This window comes from Sander lucioperca, chromosome 15 (assembly GCF_008315115.2).
Source record: "Sander lucioperca isolate FBNREF2018 chromosome 15, SLUC_FBN_1.2, whole genome shotgun sequence".
NCBI lineage: Eukaryota > Metazoa > Chordata > Actinopteri > Perciformes > Percidae > Sander > Sander lucioperca.
The window spans coordinates 5,365,390-5,383,238 of NC_050187.1; the positions used below are offsets into that span (position 1 = coordinate 5,365,390).

Genomic DNA, 17,849 nt, shown 5'->3' on the forward strand with positions numbered 1-17,849 from the left:
TCTGCAAGAATCATTTGATGTAAAAGCCTCTTAAAATGCATTGCAGTAGTTTCTCAGCAGACGCTTTTTAGAAACATGTTTATATGAAGTGATTGTTTTTTTAGCCTCCACATAGCATTTTAAAATGTGTACACCCTGTTTCTGTCACTTAAACAGATTTACAGTATTTCTAGCAGAGGTTCCTATACACATATCTCTGTGCGCGAAAGATGTGTTTTGGCCTCCACAGAGCTTCTTGTGATGTGTTAAACACTGATTCTATCACTTTAACAACGTTACAGCGTTTCTTACCAAATCTCTGAAAAACATGTTTCTCTGCAAGAACAACTTGAATCAAACCCTGTTTTTGTAACTTAAATAACTTTACAGTAGTTTCTTAGCAGAAGTTTAATTTAAGCTAACAGACTGATTACATGTTGTATTGGTTTCGGGCTTGCTCAGTAGCTTTATTATTAATAATTTCTATACATGTAAACTTGAGAGCATGTTATTTTCTGTTATTCTCGACTATGACATAGCTCTGTGCCAGCTGCTCCTCATCTCCTCTGCCTGTTTCTGCTCCCACAGTATCTTCTCCTTCCCGCTGCCCCGGGCTGCCTCCTCCTTTACAACTCTGGCTATCTGCTTTGCTGACGGTCAGCAGTGAGTGGTGACACACAGTGGACTGCTTCTCAGAGTAGGCATGGCTCAGTGCTGGACCTGTCTCCATCACTGGCTTCCTGAGGTTCTGCTCCTCTGCCTCTCCCTCTGTGCTTGCCTTTCTCTCCTTTTTCCTCCTCTCTCTATTTGTGTTTTGCTCTTCTCTCTTGTTTTCTTCTTTGCTCTTCACTTCCTCTTTGGTCTCCTGCACATGGGGCTGGCCCATCCTCTCTGCCAGCTTTCTCAGATCCTGCTCCTCGTCCATAGAGCTCAGAGAGGGAAGCTTTGAACTGTCTGGTCTCTTATTTTGTAGGTCTGTGAAAATCAAAGTTCCACATTTATACTGCAGGTGAATTTTCAGTACAGCAAGTAACAAAACTTTAGTTTTCTAAGACAAGGAACATCATTCAAAGTGCATAAAGGGAAAGTTGTCTCCTAGAAAGTTAGAAAGAGAGTCAGTTATGTAACAACATAATGAAAATTTGTGGGCAATGTAATAATATATATGTATAATATATATAATATAATATAATAATAATGTTGCCATAAAGTGTGTGCTGAGATATCTATAATTTGAATTTCTCTGGTTTTCTCTCTGTTTTATCCATTAACGGTTACATTATTATAAAATTACATATACTGTGAAAGAGGGTTTTGACCACAATATAATGGCCTCCTTATGTAGAGTCTTTGAGAAAATGACCCTACTTCTCAGTTGATTTATTGCCTCAGTAAACATTTTCATAAGGGACCGTTCGGTACCACCGGAGGAAAATAGGGGAGGGTCATGTCTTTTTATATTCTGCTGAGGGGAGGGTCATCCAACATTTTTTAGTTTGGATGGGGGGGGGTCACCCAACTTTTTTATTCATGAAAAGAGCAACATTTCAAAGTGGCTTGTTTGGTGCATATTTATCCATATATCTCTCAGCCCCCTAGCAGATGGTCTGACCCCATATGGAGACGGAGTTTGCTGGGGGGGCAGGAGGAGCACTGCCCCCTGGTGGCTCAAACAGGTAATTGCATAGTTTAAAAAAATAGTAGAATAATTACATCTGGCCTGACCAGATATTAAATAAATATCTTAAATAACACAAAACAACTAAATGGTGGCAGGTAATACATCAGAGTTCATATACTGCTTTAGTAAAAAAAATATTACCTGGCTGACGATGGGAGGACGCAAAAAACGAAAGTTACTGTTGCACTAGTCTGGACATCTTGCCGTGCCAACCTTGCAATAAAGGTTTCCTAAATGCCATGTATATAAATACGATGTCAGCTTACTAATTGATTGCGGGTTTTGTGTAGATTTGGACTTGTACACGTTTATTCCACTTTGTTTAAACAGCGAAGTGGAGAGACCTCGTTCACCTGTTTGGAGCTGGCTGGTGAATGTGACGCTCGTATCGGCCTTGCTGGATACACCGTGACTCTGTTTGTGGATCTACTGATCGCTGTGGATTACTTTTTTTTGTCACTGGATTACGGCAAAATACTTACTCTTAATGTTTTATGGTGTGACTGCGCTTGGTTTCTGCGTTTGGAGAGGCATCTCAACAGAATGTAGGTCGAACACTGATTGTTCACTGTTACATTTTAGTTGAATTTAAGCGTCTGTCTATTGCGGTCCAAGACAGCCGTGCCGCGATTGGATTTCATAAGGGCGAATTGTTAAATTGTTACAATGTAACTTAAAAACTTTAAAAATAAACATATGTGTTTTGGAATATAATGTTCAGCTTCGGCAGCTTTACCTATGTGCTAAAATATACAATGACGAAGCCTAGTGACGAGTCCATAGCAACCAGTGTTGAATTGGTTATATCCCAGCGTCCTTTGCTGAATGGTCTCAATGTTTTATTTCATATGAATACTATTTATTTCATATGAATACTATTTTACGAATAGTATTTACTAAGTAATACTAAATTTTATGAATACTAGTTTACTAGAGGACTTTTTTTTTTTACTAGTTTACTATTACTTAGTATCTGAAGTAATGCAGTAATAGATGAAGTGTGCATTTAGTTTCCATGCTTATTGTGTTTCCACAACAATGTTAGTGAGTAAATCTACTGAAATGGCCACCACACCATAACAGAGGAGTGGGATGTGTAAGATGAGAATGCAGAGGTTAACTCCTGTACGTCATGGTTGTAAAAATCAAATGGCATCTGTACTTTTTTTGTAAAGTGCAAACTTGCACGCGAGGGGAGGGTCATTCCTTTTTTTCAAATCGCTTTGGAGGGTCATAGGAAAATTATTACTGACGAGGGGAGGGTCACGTCTTTTTAGGTTAGAGGCCACAAAACTCTTCCGGTGGCCCCTTAATTAAATAACGAACAGTCCCTAATGAGTTTATGGTCTCAATCGCTACTTTCCAGTCTTCGTCAATACAGCATAATGTTCATTAAGTAAACTATGGTCCCATTTATTTTAAAATAGACGATAACGCAGGAGATGCTTTAGAGCATGGCTTCACACCGACCACCGACAAGGACAGAAGCTTAGCAATGCTAACCATGGCAGTGTGTACATTAAAATAGCTTGTTTAGCGTTCTGCTAACCAAGTTAGCTAGCTACTGCTATCGTTAGTTTGTAACTTCTGGGAATGTGCAGATTTCAGGTGTACTGCTGTACATGCAAATGAATGGTGGCAGTACCCGAAGGTCTGTGTTTACCCGCTGGTAAATCTCCACTGGATAGTCATTCAGTTGATAAATGTCAACTTGTGCAACTTTCTCTCTTTAGCGTTTAGCTTATCACAGCGCTATTGCAACCACACTGGCTTTGCCACATCATCCTACCCAGCTCCACCTTCTTGTAAAAAAATCGTCACATCCAGTTGCAAAAAACCAAGATGGAAACGCCTGTATCGCCAAACTCGAGGCCTCAAAAACGGCAGTCCATGGGAGATGTCACGGATGCTACGTGTGTGTGTGTGTGTGTGTGTGTGTGTGTGTTACCTGCTACAGTCTGCTGCTGTGTCCAGGCAGGAGGTTCTGCTGTGGGCTGAGGCTCCATAGGCTTCAGGCTCTGCTCTGCTTTGGATCCAGCTCTCGGTGGGATGTGCAGGGAAATTTCCTGAGGACCACTGAGCTCACAATCAACTCTGCTTCCATCAGTTTTACTGATGCTGCTACTGCTAATGGTGTCTCCTAGGCTGGTGGTCCCACCACTGTTCCTGTCATTACAACCACTGCCTCTGCCATCGTCACCAAATACTTCATCAGCTTTGCTGCCATCATTTTTACTGCAGATAGTTTTAGCAGCAGCAGCAGCTTTGGTGCCTTTAATACAATCTCTTTTGGGGAGCTCAGTAGCTTTACTGTCATCACTGTAATTATTAGTACTGGTAGTATGAGCATCTTTACTGCTGCTCTTGCAGCTGTTTGCTTGTTGAGGTTCATCCAGTTGCACAGGGCGGCCCCTGAAGACCAGGTCAGGGTAGGTCATCTGCATCTCCATAATGGACTGGTCTACGCTGATGAGATGGCATTGTCGAGGCTTGGGCTGTGGTTTCACTGCAAGTCTAGTGTCCAAATCCTGACGTACCTGGAGAAATAAATAGAGCTGAGTGCAGCCGGTTTGTTAGAGCTGGGTACTCAGTTTGTCATGTCAGGCTGTCTTTTGTGTGTTGATGATGTATTTTGTCATACATTATACACCTGCTCATTTTGTACTGTTTGTAATACAGGCAGTCCTGTCATTGCAGCTGCAATAGGGCCCATAGTCAAAGTATTACAGCAATACTGTGACTCAGTGTGCTTACAGTGCTTAATTGGTCCAAATTGCAGTTGGACCAAAGCAGGTTACCTTCAATTTGTAGATGCTGTCATGCCAACTAATTTCTTTTTTACTCAATTCAAGTCAAGTTTTTAACGTGAAATATGCTACTTAAAAAAAAAAGATGATTAGCTTTTATTTTTATTTATAACAAAACACAAAACATACAGCTCACAGCATGAAAACATCCCCTCCCCCCCTGAACCCCCCCAACTCATCATCACCACTTACTTAGACAAAATTAAAGCTATAGTGCGTAGTTTCTGTCTCCCCCATGAGGATTTCTAAGTTCTGACAACAACACAGTCGTTACGTCCACCTGACGCAAGCCTTCCGTGATAGCGTGCCACCCCCCACCTGTCCTCCACGCAGTTACTTGTAACCAAGGAGGACAAAGAGGATTAAAAAAAACATGATGAACTCTTCAGAAGAGGCAATAAGAAAGAAGGGATTCGAGGTCACGTGACCAACAATTGCAGGGCTAGAGCTCCTCACCCACCTCTGTATTTTCATTGAAAAACCAGGTCTATTCTTTCTTTAACGTCAATCGTTTTATTTGTTGCCACAGTGACTCAGTGAAATGCCTGCAGGCGCAAAAAAGCAGGTCTCGTCGTATGCCCAGACACAGAAATCTGCTAGCTTTTCGGCGGCTAACAAGGCTACTGATGCTAGCGTGGACCTAAACATGGAAAACGTTATAGCCAGGGTCTTGGAAGGGCAACGAGGTGTGCTTGAATCAGTGGTCCACAGCACAATGAAGGAAGCGTAAACAGAAATTTAAATTGACCTCGCTGCAACACTTGCAGAGCTTGAGAGGCAGGGAGCTATGGTACGTGATCTGGTGCAACAAATGGACAAGACGCAGGGGGAGAACAGGCAGATGAGAAACGTGAGTGCCTGTGTTGATGACCAGAAGAAATTTGAGTATAAGCTAGCCGAAATGGAAGACAGATCCCGACGCAACAATGTACGCATCATTGGACTAAAAGAGGGCAGAGAAAAGGATGACCCAGTTGGGTTTCTGCAAAATCAGCTACCGGTGTGGATCCCCTCCTTACAGAACAGTACTATCATCAAAATTGACAGAGCCCACAGAATCTACGGCAAGGGTACAACGACACGTATTCTGATTTTCAGGTAGAGTCTTGTGTGAGGTATCATTGAACTCAGCAGGGAGTTCCCTTTTCATTGGTGACGATTTGCATTGTCTGAGTGCTGAGTGTCTGAGACTGCAACAGGAAATCAGCCTTATATGACAAACATCATCCGATTTACATGAAACTTAGAATGTGTGGTCTACTTGTGATACTGAGCCAGCCCCTATACTTTAACCACGCCCATGTACTCAGGCCACACCCCCCTTTATGGCTTTTGAACCGTTTAAGGTAGAGTCTTGTGTGAGGTATCATTGAACTCAGCAAAGAGTTCCTTTTTGATTGGTGATGGTTTGACCCGCCCCCAATGCGTTAGCCACGCCCCTTGCATAACTGGTGACCCATTTAAGGTAGAGTCTTGTGTGAGGTATCATTGAGCTCAGAATAGAGTTCCCTTTTCATTGGTGATGATTTGCCCTGCCGCATATGCTTAAGCCACGCCCCCTTTAATAACTAATGACCCGTTTCTTGTACACTATTGTGTGAGGTATCATTGAACTCAACAGAGAGTTCTGTTTTCATTGGTCATGGTTTGGCCCGCCCTCTATGCTTAAGCCACGCCCCCTTTCACAGCTAATGAAAGGTATGACGTAGAGTCTTGTGTGAGGTATCATTGGACTCAACAGAGAGTTCCTTCTTCATTGGTGAGGGTTTGACCCGCACCCTATGCTTTTTTTCCACAGGCTGTGATTATTTTAAACAAAGCACTTTAAATTTATGTATGGATTTTTATTGTATAATATTTTAATATTGAGGTTTTATGTGGCATTTGCTTGTCTGTTTTTATGTTGTGTCCCTTTATGTGTTGACCTTGCACTTTGAGCTCCTTGCACATTTTTTTCCAATGTGGGTTACACTGCAAATGGCTAATAAAGTGAATCTGAATTTAGCCACGCCCATTTTATAACTAATGACCTGTTTGATGTAGACCCTTGTGTGAGGTATCTTTGAACTCAGCAGAGAGTTCCTTATTCATTGGTGATGGTTTGGCCCGCCACCCTTTGCTTAAGCCACGCCCCCTTTTATAACTGGTGACCCATTTAAGGTAGAGTCTTATGTGAGGTACTATTGAACTCAGCAGGGACTTCCCTTTCATTGGTGAAGATTTGTAGTGTCTGAGTGCACGGTCGCAAGGAGCGGCGTCCGCCAGTAACCCCGACGTGCACTAGGGCTTTGACTTTTGCCCAAAAATCATATTCGAAGTTCGTTTGTTTATGAATATTAATATTCGAATATATTCGAATATTTATTAATAATATTTTGACCATTAAATGCCTTCAGTAAGGCTTATATTGGTATCAAACTTCGTATATGTTCTGTCCACCAGAGGGCAGTGTATCAGTCAGTAGGCATGCAATGATGTTGTTAGAAGAAAAACACACTGCCACCACTGTTTTTTTTTAATTAAAAGTCAGACCCTGGATTAAACACAAACAATATGCTTTCAACAGGAAGGTCGGATATTTCTCCGTAGCCTACGTGAGTGGTCTGATGTTCATACTTTTGCGCTGGTGTGTGCGTCGAGCCGCGTGTGTATGGGTGTGTGTGTGTCTGGGGAGTGTGTGTTGTGAGAGAGTGACGGTGATTACCGGTAGCTTCAGAGCGAGTACCGACTCTATAGTCTTAGTGAGAGAAATAAAGTGTCTCCTCTGTTCTTTCTGACCACGGTGGGAAATCTGGAGCAGGAAAAGTTAACCCTCTCCTTGATTTTACGTTGTTTATGGAGAAAGAGAACCAGGAAATGAGTCGGGGGGAAAATGCGCTACCAAGCCACGGCCGAGCGACGTGCGTCGCCACGACGTGTAGTTACATTTTGAAATGCGTGAAAAAGCCTCGGAATCTGAATTGAAAACAAGGTTTACAAGCAAACACATTTACAAAAAAATAATGCCCATAACAGGTTTGAAATTCGAATATTAAGAGCTGCCTAATATTCGTTCGAATATCAATATTTTTTTTAATATTCAAATTATATTCGAATATCGAAGTTCGGAGTCAAAGCCCTAACGTGCACAGAGGAGCGAGGTCCCGTCCAACGCTGCTTGCAGCTTTAATTTCTTATGTTTTTACCAAACTTTGCTTCAGGATCACAATCAGGGTAGTTTTATAGGGCAACCACACAAAGGACAAAAACATACATCAGACATATTTAGAGCAGTTGTGGAATCCCACCATTTTACAGATATATGGAGGATGCACAATCCTACTAGCAAGGATTACACCTTTTTTCCGCACTTCACCTCACCCACTCCCGCATTGATTATATTTTGTGGCAATTTAATAACTCCCTTCTCCAGAGTTTAGAGCCAAACTGGCTGAGTTTATATCAGTCAATACTGATTCAGTTTCAGACCTGGCATTCATTTGGCAAGCAACTAAAGGATTTATTAGAGATTTCAAATCTTCCTTTGCGGTCAATTTGAAGAGAAAAAGAGAGGCAAGGACTGCGGAGTTGGAAGAACGTTGTTAATCTCTAGAGCAGTCTCTAAAGATGTGTTTGTCTAAATCTACACATACTCTTTTAGTCACAAGTCGAACAGAGCTAAATGATTTGCTAAGAAGGAGAGCTGAATTCATAATGCACAGAGTGAGGCAAAATTATTATTTTAATGGTTGTAAACCAAGCAAATTGCTGGCTCTGAAATTAAAACAAAGCGAGTCCAGAGCTACTATCAACAGCATTCGCACAGACCGAGATATCTCAACGAATCCTAAAGATATCAACGCCACTTTCCAATAGGGTTGGGTACCGAAACCTGGTTCCACTATGGATCCGGTTCCTACGCAAACGGTAGTATTCGGATTAGAATGCAAATTTCGGTTCCTACTGAAATATTTTCCCTCTGACACTCCGAACAGCGACAGACTCTTTTCTCTTTCTCCCTTTTCTGCCGAGTGGTGCGCTAGCCCGCTCACGGTGTGACGAACGTGTCCGCGCTATTCTCGGACATGCACTCTACTATCACTGCTGATAGACGTTTTTTTGTACACGCTCTGAAACGGACATAAAAAATATTAGTCTACTGTTAGCTAGCTATCTTAAATGTAGGCTACTTTTAAAATGCCATATTTTCCCTCTGGGCTCACTAAAACGGACATAAAGGCATATTAACCATTCACTGCACATGATCGCTAGTAAACGTATTACACTTGCTTTGCTAGTCTATTGTTCAGGACAAGACCCTGTAGCCTGGTGGTGGGGGAGGTGGGACAGCCTCCCCATATTGTCTCCCCTTTCAAACTCCTACCTGTGTGTACAGGCCTCTTGGACACCATCTGAGAGGGTTTTCTCCTGTGCAGGACATGCATTAAGTCAGGAGAGGTGTAGTATCTTGCCAGAGAAGGCAAATATGGTCATTTTTCTGCAAAATAACTTATAAGTTTGAATCTGGTTGGCATACCAACTCAACATTTATTTTGTTGTTACTTGTTAATACAACTGTTATTTGTTAAATTATTGTACTTATGTGTTAGGTGACTTAGGTTTACTTATTAGATATTTAAGTACTTTAAAACGTTAATATATTGTTAAATTTAAATAATTTTCAATAAAAAAAATAATAAAACTCCATAAAAGAGCCTTTCTTTGATGTCATTTTTCAGTTTTTCAAGAATTGGTTTAGGAATCGGAATCGTTTTAAAAGTACCGGTTCGGCATCGGAATCGTAAAAATTCAAACGGTACCCAACCCTACTTTCCAATCTTTTTATTCAAAGTTGTATGAATCCTCCTGCAATCCAGATCCGACACAGTGCCAGGAGTTCCTAAAAGAGCTAAATCTGCCTCTTCTTCAGAGGAGGCAGAAGAACTGGGTCAACCTATAATGTTAGAGGAACTTAAATCAGCATTAAAAACAGTTAAAAAGGGAAAACGCCGGGGTTGGATGGAATTCCATCAGAACTTCTTCTACAGTACTTTGACATATTACATATCATTTTACAAACTTTAACCTTGGCCATAGAGATGGGTACTTTTCACCAACAAACCAACACTGCATTCATTTCCGTCATACCCAAAAAGGGCAAAGATCTTACGGAGTCTTGGCACTGCACTTAGAACGCTTTATTGAGAAGCTAGTCCACCCCGACCAATCAGGTTTTATACCAAAGCGTCATGCTGCAGACAATGTACGCAGATTATTTCATGTAATAGAAGAAGCCAAAGACCTTCCAACAACAGTTTTATCAGTGGATGCGGAAAAGGCTTTCGACCGCCTAGAGTGGAACTACTTGTGGCAAGTAATGGAGAGGCTTGGTTTGGGGGCCAAATTCATTGACATGGTGCATACTTTATATGCGAATCCCACGTCCATAGTCTCAACTAATGGCTTGCATTCTCAGCCATTTCCCATTGAGCGGGGCTCGAGACAGGGATCCCCGCTTTCCCTGCTGCTGTTTGCAATCTCTCTTGAACCGTTAGCCCAAGCCATAAGGCAAAATAAAATCTGTAATGTCCAGATTAAATCCAATAGCAGCTCAATATCATTATTTGTAGATGTTTTGTTGTACATCTCTGCTCTTGAGGACTCTATTCCAAAAATTCTTAAGATCTTCAACGAATTTGGCTCAATCTCCGGCTATAAAATCAACTGGAATAAATCTAATCTTCTTTTATTGAACAACAGACATGTGACATCAGCCATTAGTGTTACAATACCAACCCAAAGCAAAATTACATATTTGGGCATCATCATGCATGCATCGCTACAGCGAGTTGTCCAGGACAACTATGACACTATATTAGGTAATGTTCAAAGGGATCTGGCCAACTGGTGTGCGCTGCCAGGCATTACTACGGTCCAGGATTGCTGTTGTTAAAATAAACATAGTTCCTCGTGTGAATTTCTTAAGTACAATGATCCCCCACCAATACATTTCTGGAAGAAACTTGATACTAATTCGGCAGTATATTTGGAATAATAAACAACCTAGGCTAAAATACTGTACTCTACTCTACCCATACTCTAACGTACCACAAACACAAAATGTATCACAGAGCCTTTCGTGCCCTCAGAGTGTGGATGGACCCCTCATCTACAGTTCCATGGATAGAAATAGAACAAAACCTCACTGGAAGTCTAAGACTGCAAGACCTTGCCTTTGTAGGTGTGTGTCCAAAAACATGAATGCTAGCCTATGGTCCTATTATCACCAACACATTGACCAGCTTTAAACAGGTGGAGGAGCAACTACACTACACCAATAAGTGGCATTTGAATACCCCAATATGGCACAATGCACACTTAATGTCTGGTAACAAATCCTTTGCTTGTAAGCAGTGAAGTGACAGAGGTATTTCTACTTTAGACCAGTTATTCAATGAGAAAGGAATGTTGAGTTTTGAAGACCTGAGAGATAGTTTTGAGGTCCCCAGGACATCCTTCTACTTTTATCTGCGCTTAAGATCAGCCCTAAAATGTTATGGAGTAGTATTGAGGCGCACCCAGTCATTAAATGGTTTGTTGATTTTCCTGTGAGAGGATTAGTGTCCAAGATTTATGCTAAACTGATGCAAGTATCCATAGGAGAACTCCCAATAGTAAAGAAATGGGTATCCACTTCAACATATGTCAAAGGACATATTGGACTCCTCAGAAGAGATACGTCTCTAAAGTCATTCCCACTCCCTATTGTACTTTCTGTCAACCTGAACAAACCGGAACTTTCCTGCATATGGTCTGGGAGTGTGAACAGGTGCATGAGTTTTGGAATAAAACAACATCAATAATATCTGATGTGATAGGATGTCGAATTCCTACTGACCTGATTGTTTTTTTACTTAATGACAACTCTAAATTAAAGCTGCAAGCAGCGATGAACGGGCCCTCGCCTTCTTGCAGTCGGGGGTACTGGCAGACGCAACATCACATGTAGACCACACATTCTAAGTTTCATGTAAATCGGAATAACTTTTGCCAAGATACAACCGTTCATGTTTTAACAGCCACCTACCGGAAGTTTTTCCTCCATAACTTGCGCATTGTTTTAGCTATCAAAATTCTTTTGATAACTTTTAGTCACGAGGGTCCACCGAGTCTATATCCAAGTTTTCGTGCAGATTGGACTCACGGCCCAGGAGGAGTTAGACAAAGAATGTTTCCCATATATCGCGATGTGGCTAATTAATAAAAAACATTCTAACAGCGGCATCTAATGGCTGATTCACTCTAAATTTGTGATGGATGCTCAAGCCCCTATGTGGAACAACTCTGTCATGTTTGGTGTCAATCGGAATAAATCTTAGTAAGATACGCAACTTCCTGTTTCGACAGCCCTCTACAGGAAGTTGGTCCTCTGTAACTTGCGCATTGTGTTAGCTATCAAAATTCTTTTGATAACTTTTTGTCATGAGGGTCCACCGAGTCTACGTGTACATTTTTGTGCAGATGGGACTCACGCTCTAGGAGGAGTTAAAAAAAGTAGGTTTCGCTCAAAGCAAATTTGCTAATTAATTAAAAAAATGAAAACAGCGCCATCTAAAGGCCGATTGACGCCATATTTGGCACACAGCCTCATTGGCACATGAGGAACAACTATTCTAAGTTTTGTGTCCATTAGAATAGCTGTTGGCAAGATACAACTGTTCCTGTTTCCACACCCACCTACAGGGAGTTGGTCCTCTGTAACTTGTGCATTGTGTTAGCTATCAATATTGTTTTGACAACTTTTTGTCACGAGAGTCCTCCGAGTCTATATGCAAGTTTTCATGCCGATCGGACTCATGCCCCAGGAGTAGTTAGACAGAGTAGGCTTCCCATATATCAATATTTTGCTGATTAATTTAAAAAAATTAAAACAGCGCCATCTAATGGCCGATTGGCGCCAAGTTTGGCACAGATGCTAAACTGGCCATGACAAACAACCTTGTCAAGTTTCGGGGCAATCGGAATAATTGTTGCCAAGATAACGCAACTTCCTGTTTATACAGGAAGTTGCTGTAACTTGCGCATTTTTTCAACTATCAAAATTCTCTGGATAACTTTTCGTCATGAGGGTCAACAGATACTACATGCAAAGATTCAAGAAGATTGAAATCACGGCCTGGGACGAGTTCGAAAGAATGTAAAATACATGAAAAATGAATAATAAAAAATGGCCGCCTTCCGGTTTGGCGGAGCTAATGAAGGTAAATGAGAAATATGTCTGCAATGATTAGAGCAATATGGGTATTAAATCTGGTGAAGATCGGAGCAACTATGTCCAAGTTAAGGCCTTCCAGGCATTAGGGGGCGCTATGGAGCGCACTTACAGGTTTGGGCCTAATCGCTGTACAGTCTCGCAAAGCTCCCAGGTGTTTATGTGGGCGCCAATTTTCGTATATATTGAGGCCGTCAAAAATGTGCCCAAGTGCTAAAACCAATTAGGGGGCGCTATAGAGCAACCATACCACTCCCAAGCCTAAATGTGAATTCAAATGAAAGAGTTTACTATTGTGCACATGGCTGCAAAATCTTGAGAGTTTTCGTGCATCCTAAAGTCCTCAAACAAGTGTTCGTAAAATGAAGATTTTTACACGAAAACCAATATTTCGGAAATTACAGAATTTTGTAATTTTTTCTAAAAATAGCACCATGGACTTGAAGATGAGACCTATGTTCCCTCAAAAGTTGGTATATTAACTTATTACTTTTGTCCAATTTAAGGCGCACGTTAGGGGGCGCTATGGAGCCCCCTGGCAACGCCCGAGCCCAATCACTACAGAACTTTGCAATTTTCACCAGTTGTGACATGTGTGCAAATTTTTGTGAGTTTTCGTGCATGCTAACCTCCTCAAAAATGCGACGAGGAATTGGTAAAAATAATAATCTTATGAAAAACAATAGGTTCCTTCGCACTTTCAGTGCAAGGCACCGTTGGGGCCTTGCACTTTCGTGCTCGGGCCCTAATTACACCTGCTTGGGAAAAAATTTGGCTAGCTGGCTCAACTGCAACCAAGAAAATGATAAGCTCAGCGCTGGCTTCCACCCCCCCACTCGCTTTGTATAAAACTGGTTGCCGTATTTTCTTGACATAGTTATGCTTGAGCTCTCTACAGCAAAGATTAACAAAGCCAAATCATCAACTATCAGCCTATGGGAAAGCACAGCAACACAAATATCAGACTTAATGACCTCAGCCCCACAAGAACTAGAGGAGAGTGATTAGGCAAGGTGTGATTTCTGTTTGTTTGTTTGTTTTGTTTTTCTCGAGACCGCAGAGGGTGAGGGGTGGGAGAGGGTCTTTGTTCTTGTTCAATTTGTGTTTCTTTGTTCTGTGCACATTACCTGTCACACATTGTGATCAATTTTTTATTAGCACCTTCAGACATACAAAACAAATTCCACAAAGAAATAAGAGGTAATAATCTTCATTCGAGTTTCTGCGTGCGAAAGTCGCCGGACTACACCCTTTTCTAAACATAGCCATATTGATAAATACAGAGAGAATTTTGTGGAGCTGATAGTCTTATTCAGCTTTTTATCAATTTATTTGGCAATGGCTTTAATGTAACGGGATAAACGCTAAAGAGGGAAAGTTGCAGATTTTCAGCCATTCTGAAGCGAGTGGAGTGTGGAGATTTACCGAAGGGTGAACTTGGCCATGTACAGCAGTAAACCGGAAATCTGTATGTTCCCATAAATTACCAGCTATTTGAACCTAGGCCCAAAATCTTGTAGGCCCCCACACCGCTTAACACCACAGGGGGATCTGACCTTAAAGCAAAGGGCTTTTTTTTAAACAGTATTACAATAGTTTATTACAATAGTGTATCTTTACTAGTTGTATTTCCTTGTACATACAAAATGGTATTCTAAAAGTCTGACATAGAAAACCCAATTTGTCTGTGTTACTGTGTGTGCACATGCATCTGTATGTGTGTGTTTACTTGACTGTGCATACATGGGTAGGGACCGTAACAAAAACCTTTTGCACCAGGGTCCATCATTACTAGCTGATTCCACTGTTTTGTACATCTTTAAACTGTGTGAAGAAACAATGCAACTAGCAGTGTTTGGTAAATTTGGTAAATGATAGATGTAATTTTATCAAATTTGAAAACAACCAACCACACATGCTGGGCATTTAAAGATACTGTTGATCTCAAAAACACTTTAGATGTTACTGATAGCACTTTAAATACAATAATTTATTAATGTATTCCATTATTTAGTTTTAAATGTGCGATATGTAATACTGACAGCTAGTGTTTAAAATAGTTACTGCAGTACAAATTCAAAATACTGGAGAGAGTCGTGTCCTCCACCCCCTCCTCCCCAGACTCGAAGTTCACGGAGGTTGCCAGGCTGAGAGCAGCAGCCGCAACAATGTTGCTAGATGCTTGTCTCACATAGCCAGACATTACTTCACAGCACAGCGGAGTAGCTAACGTTAGCTAGATGCTGGTTATATTGACAGTCATAAAAGCCTGTGTTCACGCGGAGCTCTGTACCCAACTGACAGACACACTTTTTCGTCTTAGAATTACATAGGAACAGCTCGAACCACAAAAACCTCACTGTCCTCTGCATCCGACGGACAGATACACTTCATCGGCTTAGAATTACAGTAGGAACCACTAAAAACACAACAACCTCACCGTCCTCTTCACCCAACTAAACACACTTTATTGGCTTAGAATTACGGCAACAATCGCTAAACACACTGCAAACTCACGGTCCTCTCTTCCCGATTTACATCTCTTGGCTTAAAATAACTCACCATTGTCGGCTCCGGCCGCTGAACAGGCTACACGTTGTAAACAGCCGTGGCCGCTTGGCTGGTCCTCCGGTAACGTTAGCGGTTAGCAGGGTTAGAAGGGTTAGCAGGGTTAGCCAGGACCAGCCGGGATCACTTTACTGGCTGTGTCTCAATTGTTTTTGCGAGTAACCAACTCTCTCTACTACATACTCTAGCTATATAATTCAATGTGAGTACACAAATGTTGAAATTACATAAAATGCCCATGTAAATTAAAATAATCCAGAAATGGCTGCCAGACCTTATAAAATCTCTGGGTTGAACCCCCGATCGTGTTTCAACTTCTCAAGTTTCAAGTGTGCCATTACATCCTCAACCCAGCACCTGTGTGTGGGAAGCATATCTGACTTCCAATTACATAAAATAAGACGTCTGGCCAATAGAGATGAAAACGCAATGGCGTCTGATTGTGCACCAGATATCGCCATCCTAGCAGGGGTCACACCAAATATTGCGATTTCAGGAGCAGGCCTTATCTCTCTGTCACAGATGTAAGAAAAAGTAAAAAAAATTAAAGACCAAAACTGTATTAACTTTGGGCAAGCCCAGAACATATGATAGAGGGTAGACAGCATCGGGAGCAAGTCGGATTGACATCTGGATATATCCTGACAAGCCAACTCCTAGATAGATAAGCCTGTGGAGCACCTTAAACTGAAGTAAACCGTGTCTGATACAAAACGAAGTTGAATGTATTCTCTTAATTGCGCTTTGCCAGGAGACGTCCGACATTTCAAATCCTAATTCCCCCTCCCACCCTGCCCTAATATGACTAAGTGATGGCGAGGCGATCATCTGGATATCCTCATATAATCTGCTCACTCCTCCTCTTTGATTTAGATCCCCCTCCAACCACTCATCTATCCAGTCATTTGGCGAGAGTAATGGAAAGGAAGGGAAATGTTTCCGAACAAAGACACTCACCTGCTGATACCTGAAATAATGCGAACTGGGGATATTATATTAATTTACCAGCCTCTCGAATGACATGAACACACCATCCTTAAAGAGATCCTTCACCCGTTTCAAACCATTCCTGAACCATAACTTAAATGCTGTATCCATGAGTGAAGGTGGAAAGAGTGCGTTGGCCGAGATTGGGAGAGAGGGCATAGCCTGTCTATGTTTGAAGTGGGTCCTGAATTGGGACCATATTCGAAGCGAGCCACTCACAATAAGATTATTTGTGAGGTGTTGCTTACTGAGTGGCAATGGCGCACATACTAAAGAAGCTAGGGACACCGGATGAGCGGAATGTTGTTCCATTTCAACTCATACAGGTCCACCCCCCTCGTAAGACGCAGAGACCCAGTATATTAGTTTATAAATATTAGCTGCCCAGTAATATTGTAAAAAATTTGGCAGTGCTTAAGCCTCCCGCCTCTTTCTGTTTCTCAAGATGTGCCCTCCTTATTCGTGGGATGGTCTTATTCCAGATAAAAGGTAGATATAGATTTATCTAGCTCTCTGAAAAAAGACTTTGGGATAAAAACAGGTATTGTATGAAACAAGAATAAGATCCCTTTGGCTCTTTCCAGGGCTGGTTTAAAGTTATGCTTGAATAAATCACTGTATTTGCTGGTTGCTACATAACTGACAGACTGGGAAGAAAAACGATATTGCTCAATAAGGTAGTTATCTGGAAATGAAAATGCATCTACAGTCGAGGCCTCAATATCATTTGCCGACAAATGTTTAACTCCCTGCAAAGTAAATCAGCTTCTTCATCAACGGGATCGCTGAAAAAAAGGACATGCTATGTTCAAGGAAAAAACGTTTTTTATTCTGCCTAACAGAACTCTGTTTTTTTATTCATGCAGATGACAATTTCTGCGCTAAAATGCGCCTACAGAAAATAAAAAGCGCTGTGTCAGAGGGAGGAGACTGAGAGAAACTCAAGGTTTATTGAAGAAAATCTGCTTCCGACCAGGTTAGGTTCACAGACTCAGTTACCATAATAACTGGCTCTGAGGTTAAGCCTCTTTCTGAAACAGGCTAGAGTTACCCCTCTTTCTCAGGTTTGATTTACCTCCCTTTCTAAAATGGAAAACCCAGAGTTTCCCCAGAGTTTCCCTCATCTCAGGCAGGCCCGTATTAAGACAATGTGGTGCCCCTGGGCACTATTGAGCCTTTGCACGTGACGTCACACTCCACTCGTGCGAATTATGAACGCCATGACGGACGACGGAAGAGCTATGCTGTAGATGGACGGCAAGCTAAACTCGTACGTTTTCGTTCGTGTTTGTGTTCTCACATTCACAATCTGCAGAGTAATCCTCACCAACACAAACATGCAGAGTAATCCTCACCAACACAAGCATGTGTATGTATTGCCTTTCTGTTTTAAATGAGTGATAAATAAAATTATCCTCAACCAGCTAGCTGCCGTGCTAACCAGCTGTCCTGCTAACAGGTCCAACCCGATGATGACCCACATAACCAGCTAACAACGGTTATTCACTGACCTAGCTACATATCCAAAAAAGAAAGCCGTTCCCTTGATCATTTAACTTAACACACATACAAAAAA

At 41.6% G+C, this 17,849-nt stretch overlaps 1 protein-coding gene across 1 annotated transcript in view; it reads right to left on the reverse strand.

Annotated features, from left to right (window-relative positions):
• Positions 1 to 291: 291 nt before the first annotated feature.
• Positions 292 to 17,849, reverse strand: part of LOC116060294 (DNA ligase 1) — a 39,948-nt gene continuing 22,390 nt past the window's right edge. The window contains exons 5-6 of the mRNA XM_031313795.2: positions 3,609 to 4,197; positions 292 to 954 (exon numbers count right to left, since the gene is read on the reverse strand). Coding sequence (XP_031169655.1) covers positions 488 to 954; positions 3,609 to 4,197 — 1,056 coding nt within the window. The 3' untranslated portion in view covers positions 292 to 487. The remainder of the gene's footprint in view (positions 955 to 3,608; positions 4,198 to 17,849) is intronic.